Source organism: Populus alba, chromosome 5 (assembly GCF_005239225.2).
Source record: "Populus alba chromosome 5, ASM523922v2, whole genome shotgun sequence".
NCBI lineage: Eukaryota > Viridiplantae > Streptophyta > Magnoliopsida > Malpighiales > Salicaceae > Populus > Populus alba.
The window spans coordinates 1212874-1224120 of NC_133288.1; the positions used below are offsets into that span (position 1 = coordinate 1212874).

The 11247-nt window shown below is 35.1% G+C and overlaps 1 protein-coding gene, 1 long non-coding RNA gene and 1 other non-coding gene across 3 annotated transcripts; all 3 read right to left on the reverse strand.

Annotated features, from left to right (window-relative positions):
- Positions 1-963: 963 nt before the first annotated feature.
- Positions 964-4048, reverse strand: LOC140955607 (uncharacterized). Its single transcript, XR_012169893.1, has 4 exons — positions 3983-4048; positions 2566-3355; positions 1829-1899; positions 964-1200 (listed from the first exon to the last, which is right to left on the reverse strand). It is a non-coding gene; the product is annotated as an uncharacterized lncRNA (long non-coding RNA).
- Positions 4049-8123: 4075 nt separating this feature from the next.
- Positions 8124-9140, reverse strand: LOC118032504 (uncharacterized). The gene is made up of 4 exons (XM_035037214.2): positions 9007-9140; positions 8831-8895; positions 8520-8745; positions 8124-8284 (listed from the first exon to the last, which is right to left on the reverse strand). The coding sequence occupies exons 1-4, from the start codon at positions 9083-9085 to the stop codon at positions 8166-8168; spliced, it is 489 nt and encodes a 162-aa protein (XP_034893105.1). The 5' UTR covers positions 9086-9140; the 3' UTR covers positions 8124-8165.
- Positions 9141-9408: 268 nt separating this feature from the next.
- TRNAA-AGC (transfer RNA alanine (anticodon AGC)) lies at positions 9409-9481 on the reverse strand. Its single transcript has one exon. It is a non-coding gene; the product is annotated as a tRNA-Ala (tRNA).
- Positions 9482-11247: the final 1766 nt, after the last annotated feature.

Genomic DNA, 11247 nt, shown 5'->3' on the forward strand with positions numbered 1-11247 from the left:
ACCAACTTCAGCCTTGACAGGCTCCTCTTTCTTGTTACCAGAAGCAGAAGCATTATTCTGTGATGTAATGTTTATGACTATTTGACGGAGTTGTTCATAATTTGTCCGGAGTTGTTCATAATTCGGCCGGATTTGTTCATAATTTACTCGGAGTTGTTCATAGTTCGCTGAAAATTGCTCGTGTTTTTTGGTGAAATAAGCTATGTGTTGTTTATAATTTGCCGAGAGTCGCTTGTATTTTTCAGTGAGATGAGCAGTGTGTTGTTGTAAGGCCACGAGCTCTTGATACTGGGTGTTCGATACTAATTGAGAGCTCCCATCAGTTGAGACATCATGGGCCGCCCGCAAGTTCTCGGCCGCAGTGTTAGAGAGTTCGATCATCGGATTTTTATCGGGTTCACTAGATGATCCTGTTTCTATCCACAAATCCGGATCAAAACCCGGATGGGTCGAAGGATCGTCCCCGTATTTCTCCAACAAATTAACAGGTTGTTTCTTAACAGAAACAGTAGGCTTTTCTTCAGCTTTCACACTGACAGAAGGAACAGCATACCGTGGTTTATTCTCTACTGAAGTTTCCAACTTCACATTCCCTGTCTCGACTTCCTCCTTTGGTGTAGCAAACACAGGCCTTGCATAGCTACTTTCTGAAGAAAAGTTGCTCTCTTTCTGATCCATTGCTTGAATTTTGCCAGAAAAACTTCAGTAGTAACTTTCAAGTGTGGTGGTCGAAAAACAAAAATGATGGAATGTTATAAATAGAGGACTCTGAGACTTCCTGTTTTCTTCATTTAATCGAAGTGTGACCAGCCTTGACAGGCTCCTCTTTTGTCACGACCCGAATCCCGGATCCGTGACCGGCAACGTAGGAGCGGTGTCGAAAGGACACCTCACCTACGCTAAGCCTCAGAACAGACATATCAAAAGAACAATTTGTTAAAAAATACGCAGCGGCTCATAATATTCAGAAATATTATATTATTCAAATACTGATGAAACCGAACGATAATTATTAAAACAAAAATAATAATTCATAATACTCATTACATTGTCAAAATCCAAATTTAATTTAACCAAGGTAACAGTGGAGCATCTAAGATATCAAATCAAAACTGAAAGAAAAACCTCGCGAACAAGCAAGGCATACCGACCAGAACTGAAGAAGCAGAAACACTCAACAAAGTTCCAGAAACTAAGAACCTGAAATAATATTAAAAATGAGAGGTGAGTTCAACCAACTCAGTGAGGGAATAACATTTAATATACATTTTAGATATTCAGATATTAATAAGTTGTAAGATGATTTATCTTAATATACATATACATATACATATACATATACTTACTAAACATATTATCATAACGTAACATATAGTTATCATAACGTAACATATTATTATAACGTAGTGGATTACATGTCAGAGATCAGATGACACCCGAAGGTGACCAGATGACACCCGTCGGTGACCAGATGACACCCGTCGGTGACCACTGTGGGATGATCAATCGCCACAGGCTGATGCCTCTCTCACCAGCTAGGTAACAGAATACTATGTGCACACAGGCTAACTATTCTCCGTTAGCATGGCAGTACTGACAAGTCCATATCAAGCATAGCAAATATTCACATAATCATCAAAGAAACGTATATCATATCAAATAGAATTTACTTTAACAGATTGCGAGTGAAAATTCAATAATAATTAGTACTCGGAAAATAAAGCCAACATATATAATATATTCAAGAAATTTACTAGTTGTACTCATTGTATAATCAACATACATATTTATTTTATATTATATGCATATTAAAGATTATTCCACTCACCCGGAAAATACTGAACTAAAAGAATGTCAGACAAAAGACCCGAAAATCCGATTAAGGATCGTTAGGAGAACCTACAATAAATATATGCAATATACTCAAAAACAAATCAAACAAAAAGATACCAATGCATAAAATAAACTGGGCTTAATCTCCCAAGTTTAGGACTAAATGACAATTTCCAAAACAGGGACCAAAACGTAATTTACCAATTTTGAGGACCGAATTGTAATACATGACCATACTGAAATTATCCATAATTCGTCCTTATCTTTGTCCAGAATCCTTGAATTATGCCCCAAGGTCCAAATGTGATTTTATCAAATATTAGGGTCAAATCGTGCCTTTAAATCATCCTCAGTTCTGTTCAGAACCTCAATTTATGTCCCAGGGACCAATCTGTAAAATTTCCAAAGTTTGGGGACTAAACTGCAATTTCTGCAAATTGAGGGACAAACTGAATTTTCGTCATCTTCAACCTCAAACCCAGAATTTCAACAGATCACCTACTTTATTCCCCTGATTTCTAACATAATTTCACCATTTAAACAAAATCATAACTCAAAAATCATTATCCTTCAATTCAATCTCTTAAAATCAACTAATTCATCAAATACCCACAATAATCAATCCTAATTCAAATTAATTCATCAATTAACTCAAAATACAAACTTCAAAACTCTCAAAATTAATCAAAACCGAAATTTAACATATTATACACTTAAAACTATAAATCTTACCTTTTTACTTATTTCCTCTACTTTCTCTTCTCCTTCCTTTCCTTCTCTCCTTTCTTTTCTTCTTCTTCCTCTTTCCCTTATCTCTCCCGTAGCTCTCTTTCTCTCAAAAATCAGATCATTCTTTTTTTTTTTTTTTCTTCTTCTTATTTATATTTATCAACTATTAGTCAATTACACACTACCCCTCAATCATTTATACCCTCTCTTTAAGCCTCCAAGGGCTTTATTGCCTTTCTCATTCCTTTTAATACAAAACATCACAATCTCCCCACCTTATAAAAGTTTCGTCCTCGAAACTTAATAGAAAAGATTGAATGACATCAAGACAAGATAGATCCTAAGCTCCACATATTACGAGGGTTTTAACAAAAACAAATAGATTACGAGGTTTTAATAAAACCATGCTCTGATACCACCTTTGTCACGACCCGAATCCCGGATCCGTGACCGGCAACGTAGGAGCGGTGTCGAAAGGACACCTCACCTACGCTAAGCCTCAGAACAGACATATCAAAAGAACAATTTGTTAAAAAATACGCAGCGGCTCATAATATTCAGAAATATTATATTATTCAAATACTGATGAAACCGAACGATAATTATTAAAACAAAAATAATAATTCATAATACTCATTACATTGTCAAAATCCAAATTTAATTTAACCAAGGTAACAGTGGAGCATCTAAGATATCAAATCAAAACTGAAAGAAAAACCTCGCGAACAAGCAAGGCATACCGACCAGAACTGAAGAAGCAGAAACACTCAACAAAGTTCCAGAAACTAAGAACCTGAAATAATATTAAAAATGAGAGGTGAGTTCAACCAACTCAGTGAGGGAATAACATTTAATATACATTTAGATATTCAGATATTAATAAGTTGTAAGATTGATTTACTTAATATACATATACATATACATATACATATACTTACTAAAACATATTATCATAACGTAACATATAGTTATCATAACGTAACATATTATTATAACGTAGTGGATTACATGTCAGAGAATCAGATGACACCCGAAGGTGACCAATGACACCCGTCGTGACCAGATGACACCCGTCGGTGACCACTGTGGGATGATCAATCGCCACAGGCTGATGCCTCTCTCACCAGCTAGGTAACAGAATACTATGTGCACACAGGCTAACTATTCTCCGTTAGCATGGAGTACTGACAAGTCCCATATCAAGGCATAGCAAATATTCACATAATCATCAAAGAAACGTATATCATATCAAATAGAATTTACTTTAACAGATTGCGAGTGAAAATTCAATAATAAATTAGTACTCGGAAAATAAAGCAACATATATAATATATTCAAGAAATTTACTAGTTGTACTCATTGTATAATCAACATACATATTTATTTATATTATATGCATATTAAAGATTATTCCACTCACCCGGAAAATACTGAACTAAAAGAATGTCAGACAAAAGACCCGAAAATCCGATTAAGGATCGTTAGGAGAACCTACAATAAATATATGCAATATACTCAAAAAACAAATCAAACAAAAAGATACCAATGCATAAAATAAACTGGGCTTAATCTCCCAAGTTTAGGGACTAAAATGACAATTTTCCAAAACAGGGACCAAAACGTAATTTTACCCAATTTTGAGGACCGAATTGTAAATACATGACCATACTGAAATTTATCCATAATTCGTCCTTATCTTTGTCCAGAATCTTGAATTATGCCCCAAGGTCCAAAATGTGATTTTATCAAAATATTAGGGTCAAATCGTAATTTGTCAACTTGGAGGACCAAAACTGAAAATATCAATTATACTGGAATTTTGCCTTTAAATCATCCTCAGTTCTGTTCAGAACCTCAATTTATGTCCCAGGGACCAATCTGTAAAATTTCCAAAGTTTGGGGACTAAACTGCAATTTCTGCAAATTGAGGGACCAAACTGAATTTTCGTCATCTTCAACCTCAAACCCAGAATTTCAACAGATCACCTACTGTTATCCCTGATTTCTAACATAATTTTTCACCATTTAAACAAAATCATAACTCAAAATCATTATCTTCAACTTCAATCTCTTAAATCAACTAATTCATCAAATACCCACAATAATCAACTCCTAACCTTCAAATTAATTCATCAATTAACTCAAAATACAAACTTCAAACTCTCAAAATTAATCAAAAACCGAAATTTAACATATTATACACTTAAAACTATAAATCTTACCTTTTTACTTAATTTCCTCTACTTCTCTTCTCCTTCCTTTCCTTCTCTCCTTTTTTTCTTCTTCTTCCTCTTTCCCTTATCTCTCCCGTAGCTCTCTTTTCTCTCAAAATCAGATCATTCTTTTTTTTTTTTCTTCTTCTTATTTTATATTTATCAACTATTAGTCAATTACCACACTACCCCTCAATCATTTATACCCTCTCTTTAAGCCTCCAAGGGCTTTATTGCCTTTTCTCATTCCTTTTAATACAAAACATCACATCTTTCTTGTTACCATAAGCATCCTCGTCTTCCTTCTCCTCAGTCTTCACCTCCTGAGGAGCAACAGCAGGAGATTCAACCTCTTGCACCACCACAGTTTCAGGCTGAGTAGTGACTTCCTCCTTTGGCACCTCTACACTGCAGGCACTCTTTGATGAGCAGCTCTGGCACGCCATAACTTCAACTTAGTTTTCTGAATTTTTTGCTTACAATGTAAAAAGAAAGGTTGCTTAATTTGGTAGTGATGAAGAAGTGATATGGGATGTTGAACAATTTATAGGCTGTATCCATTTAATGAGGGTAACGTATTAGGCAGTGAAATGTCTTCAGTTCTTGTAAGAAAAGGATCTCATAGGCTTTTTCTTGTGAGAAAATAAGAACGTTACTGATAATTGCTTGATTATAGACTAATGAAGGCTATATGTTATGGAATAATTAATAAGAACAAAAACGTTTTGAAATTTTCAGTTAATGGTTTGCTTGATTATCTCTACTTATCTGTTTCTATTTATTTCCTCAATTTTATCTCCATTTTAATGGCAGCCATTGACTTTTTCTTTTTTATCTGATTAGTGACACCCTCTTTCTTTCTATCCATGTTTTACAAGCTGAGGATTATCTGCATTAGTGCTTGTGATCAGGTCAGTGTATTCAATAGAAAACACAGGCCTTGCAGAACTTCTTTCTGAAGAATAGCTGCTCTCTCTCTCCATTGCTTAAACTTTGCCAGAAAAACTTCTATATCTTTTTAATGTGGTGGTAGATAAAACAACGATGAAGGAATGCTATATATAGAGGACTATATGAGACTTCCTGTTTTTCTTCATTTAATTAAAGTGTGACCTCTCGTTTTATGTTGACATGCATTGATGTTTGAAACCCTTGAGTCATCAAAGTGTGTGCCTCATTCAGGTTAGTGCAATGCACCCTTTAAGTGCAGCAAATGTTTTCAAGTTCCTAGTTAATGAAATCATTAATTTTTCACAATTACCATAATTTTTAGTGAATGTTAGTTTTGGTAAAACCAATTATCTTTTTAATGGAAACTAATCATTAATCTTCTGAAAATATTGTATGTTTTGAAGTTATAAAAAAATATAAATTCTTCAAGATCAGGTACCAATTTTTTTTATTGTTTTTTGTTTCCAGGTGAGCATTCTTTTCCTAATATCCTTTGGAAGAGTCATGCACCTCCAAAAATTGATGTCTTCATGGTAGTCTCAGCACGTTTCCTTGCTAGCAGAGGAGTTATTAGGTGGGAAGATCCCCGGTGTTCTTTCTGTAATGTTGAGGGTGAAAGTATTAATCATTTAATGGAAACTAATCATTAATCTTCTGAAAATATTGTATGTTTTGAAGTTATAAAAATATATAAATTCTTCAAGCTTTACAAATTAAGCTATTGAATTTACCATCCTTGTAAGTCCAACATGGGATCTGATCAAATTCAAGACTAGAGTTGGGTTATGAGGTAAGTGAATAAACTCTTAAATGAGTGGGTCAACTTGGGTTTTAATATTTCTTAAGAAAAAAACTTGAAATAACATTTGGTAATAAAAAAACTCAATTTAAAGTGAAACTCAACTTAGAAAAGATTTAAGGTCATTAGATTTACTCATCGAGTTAGGTGAGGGGTTTATAACCATGGAATTTACCCTATAATGCCTCATTTCTTTTTATTTTGAATGACTCTGAAAAGGAAAGATTTCAACATAAACATATGAAAGAAAAAATACTAAGTGGATACAGCAAAAACAAGAAACGACACTAAAAACCTACCAGTACTAAAATTGACCTAAACGAGGGAGCTAAAACATTGAAACCCTCTTTCCCTCTTTATTGACTTAACTCAAACATTCATCCTTTATTCTAATTACTACTACCAACTTCAGCCTTGACAGGCTCCTCTTTCTTGTCACTAGAAGCATCATTGTCTTCCTTCTCCTCAGTCTTCACCTCCTGAGGAGCAACAGCAGGAGTTGCAACCTCTTGAACCACCACAGTTTCAGGCTGAGTAGTGACTTCCTCCTTTGGAACCTCTACACTGCAGGCACTCTTTGATGAGGAGGTACACTGGCACGCCATATCTTCAACTTAGTTTGCTGAAATCTTTGCTTGCAATGTAAAAGGAAAGGTTGCTTAATTTGGTAGTGATGAAGAAGTGACATGGCATGTTGAACAATTTATAGGCTGTATCCATTTAATGAGCGTAACGTATTAGGCAGTAAAATGGCTTCAGTTTCTTGTAAGAAAAGGATCTCATTGGCTTTTCTTGTTGGAAAACTAGAATGTTACTGATAATTGCTTGATTATAGACTAATGAAGGCTAGCTGTTATGGTATAATTAAGAACAAAAACGTTTCAAAATTTTCAGTTAATGGTTTGCTTGATTATCTCTTCTAGTCAATTTGTTTTCTATTCATGGCCCTCAATTTCATCTTCCACTTTAACGGCAACCGTTTTCTTTTTACGGAATAGTGACGCCCTTTTACTTTATATCTGTGCTTTACAAGCTGAGGAATATCCTCATCAATGCTTGAGATCAGGCCAGTGTATTTTCTCAGGAGAAGGCCCCGTATCTAGTATGTAGCCCATAAGAAATCGTGATGGCCATTCGATGTCTAGGAATGTCATCCAGATTCCAACAAGCAAGTTCTCCACAAGCTAAAAATATTCCTCCTGCATGCACTGGCGTGGTTCATTACAAAAGCCTCTTGTTCTGATGGTTAACTCACTGTATCCAAATATAAAGGTCATGTCTTGTGGAGTTCAACCACTGAAAGAAATATACTTCTGATCTGATGTTGCTAGGTCATTTTTGATCTATTCCTTAACTTTGCTTTAATTATTTGATCGATGAATCATCATCTTAATTGGATCAATTGCATAAGAGGTAGAAAAGAATAATCAGGAAAAAAAAGTACAAAAAAGTAGGTCTATCTTTTGAACAAAAATATCTTGACACCAAGTATATATTCTATAACAATTTAGAAAGTAAAATCAACTTCACAAACATAGATTCCATATATAACTGTAATCCCTTCATAAATTCTCTCATTTTAGAACTTGGATGCATGTTTACAAGTCCTGTAGTATATTCTTGCAATTTGATGAGTTACATTACAAGAGCAATATCCACCACCAAATAAACAAAGCCAAGGCATAGAATCCAATCAAGTTGGGCAAGCTTGATGCACTACTTGTTTCACCATTGATGTACCTCGCCACATTGAAGTCACCTACAGTAAACAGGAACATGTTATATTCTTGTGCCATTGTCAAACAGTGCATAAGTACCCCCCTCAAGCGATCTTAAAGCCCCACCCCGCGTATCGTCAAGGAAATTTAGAAGAATAAATTCTCCTAGATGGTGTCCTAAGGATCGAACTCAGAAGTTAAACGAGGGGTTAGTGATCCATAAGTACCGTGAAACAAAAGTACTGTGAAACAAAAAGAGAACAGCAGTACTATTACCTCTTTGGCTAGTGGAGCTGCAACCAGCACTCAGAGCATAAGTTATGTCTCTTACAGAAGCCTTATTATAGAAAATAAAATCTGATATCAAATCGTTAATGCAACTCAGCGCTGATCTTGTCTCAGCTAAGCAAGGTCCATTACAGAATAGGTCAGTTGCTTCAGGAGGTACATTAAGATTCCCACTCTGTGTTAATCTATATGCCTCGTCACATCCTGAATAAATCTGCATGCCATCTAGCCCAACTTGTAAACAACAACAATTCAAAAAAAAAAAAACAACCAGGGATGGAAATGAGCTAGTTGCTTACAATCTTGTTATTCAAACACAACAATGCTTTAGCAACCGTCTGTCCGGGGACAACCTGAGCATATCCTGATTAGTGTTGAATCCAAGAAAGCATAAAGAATGTCAAGAAAAGGATCGCATGAGGATTGGGAGGGGAAAAAAATGAATGTTTAAGTGATGGTGATTGGTATAATTAACCTGCGTAGCAGCACAATCTGGCAATGAAAATTAGAGTGAAGGCAAGGAATTTTAGTTTTGGCAAAGCTAAGATTGCCATTACAACTTGAAAAGATGAAAACCACTCTCAAATTGGTAGAACAAATTGAACAGGAAGGACAATGCAACTAGCTATAAGTAGTACAAATTATTATTATTATTATTTTGGGGGATGTGTAATATTGGAATGGTAGTTGAACTTGGTAGCCTGCTGTACTTTAGGCAAAATGGCAAGGAACAAATGGACTAAAAAAGGAAGGTATGTAGGCGGGTAAGCCACCAAACTTGTGCTTGTTTTGGAAGCCTAGAAGTCAAAATTGAGAAATAAAGTTGACATCATCTATGTTTGTTTTCTTCATGTTATCTTTAAAAAAGATAAAAGGATGGAGATGCGGGGTATCGATCCCCGTACCTCTCGCATGCTAAGCGAGCGCTCTACCATCTGAGCTACATCCCCATTCTGGAAATGTTCAAGTTATCTCTATAATTATAGAATAGTTTGTCTTTTTGTAGTTTCATAGATTTGGTATTTGTAGAATTATTTATATAAAGCAAAATGTTTAAATATTTTAAACCAAGCAAACACCACAGTTTCTCATTCTTGAGAACAAATGACATTTAGAATTCCTTTCAATTTAACTTGAAGTTGTTACATTTTTGCTTGACAATATCAGAGCCCCTGATTATTTCAACAAAGTGATTTGTACGCTCAATCTTTTTAAATTTTTTCTTAAACAGGGAAGGAACATACAGGTCACGATTCATTGCTCTTTGGTTTCGATGCCGATACTAGCTCAACCAACAAAGAATCTCTCTAGCTATGTTGACAATCATAAGAGAAGATGGAGTGAAAATATGGAATTGCCATTATTTTATCCTTTTCAGAAAAGAGTTTAAAATAGCTTGAATGAACTTGCGGAATGACTATTGATGCATATGATAGGGCAGATTGCCCATTGGAGATTTCTGACGTCTTTTGGTTCATGATTGCCTGATTGAGTCGTGAGTCGTCTGGACTCTGTGAAGGTATATTTTGTTTGTTTTTGGTAGTTCTGCTCTGTGGGGTTTTGTTGAGACTTGAAAACATTGCTTGCGTGAGTTGACCAGGTACATCAGTCCAGAGCTCAGCTGGACTCGGTAGCCAATGTTCAAGAGACCAAGTGAAATAATAGCTCATAAATTGAGAGTGAATCCATGTTGGTTCGTTGAGAGATTTTGAGCTGTGGTTTTACAGTATTTCATTTTGGTCAACAAAGGCTTGAATCAATATCCCACCAGAGTTCTTTCATTTGCAAGGCCTGCAATGATGTGGAGATGGTGAGATTTTTATCAATTACTTTGAAATTGAAGTCAAAGGCTACTACTATTAAGGAGGTACATGACGCTTTGATTCTTGATGTTTATAGTTGATGGAGACGGGTTCGAAGAAGATGATAGTTCTGTGGATCTTCCATAATTGGATCATGCATGTAATTTAACGGTCTCGTGTATGAACAAGTGGAACAGAGCTTGCTCAAGAAAAGGTATGCCCACGCCAAACGACCAGTCTGGCAAAAAATGGAAGGCCATGATAGAGACCAAAATAGACTAGAAGGAGTAATGCTTGAGGTTTGATGACAGAGGAGGAGTATATTGATGAGGTTTTAAGAAGTGCTGCTAATGGTATTTGGATTGGGAGAAAAACATTCCCACCACGCCAAAAATAGAATAGAATAGTGTTGATGAGCGCATGACAAGGAAGCATTAATGAACAGGCCAACATAAGGTTGCATTTTAGGATGAAATTTATGCTGCTATTTACTCGATTAATTGGGGACCATCGGTTCCTTTGAAACACAGATCACCCGAGAGTATGGATTGGAAATGAGGTAAAAACTTTCTCACAGGTTTGGTGTGTTCATACAAATTTGGTATTCATACTAAATTTAATGTCAAGTCTAAAAAATATTTCTTTATTAGTGGCTACGAGGATGAATCATTTGAATTCTAATTGCGTCATGATCAGAATAGGAAAATAATCATAACTCCATGTCTCCATCCATTTTTTTTTTTTTTTTATCTAACCTGCACCGTGATAGGTTGCTCAGGTTTTATAACCGTGACTATTATTAATTGTAACAAAACTAAGTTATAATATGTATAATTGATTGTTAATTTTAAAAAAAGAATTAAAAATTTTATTTATTTTTTTCATCTGATTTTAACTGAAGCTTGTGTTTTAGA

Excerpts from the sequence above, each read along its gene's own strand:
- LOC118032504 (XM_035037214.2), bottom strand. The coding sequence starts at position 9,085 with ATGGCAATCTTAGCTTTGCCAAAACTAAAATTCCTTGCCTTCACTCTA. Across the intron at positions 8,896-9,006 it reads CAGATTGTGCTGCTACGCAG|GATATGCTCAGGTTGTCCCC; the intron begins GTTAATTATACC and ends AACACTAATCAG. Across the intron at positions 8,285-8,519 it reads CAGCTCCACTAGCCAAAGAG|GTGACTTCAATGTGGCGAGG; the intron begins GTAATAGTACTG and ends TGTTTACTGTAG.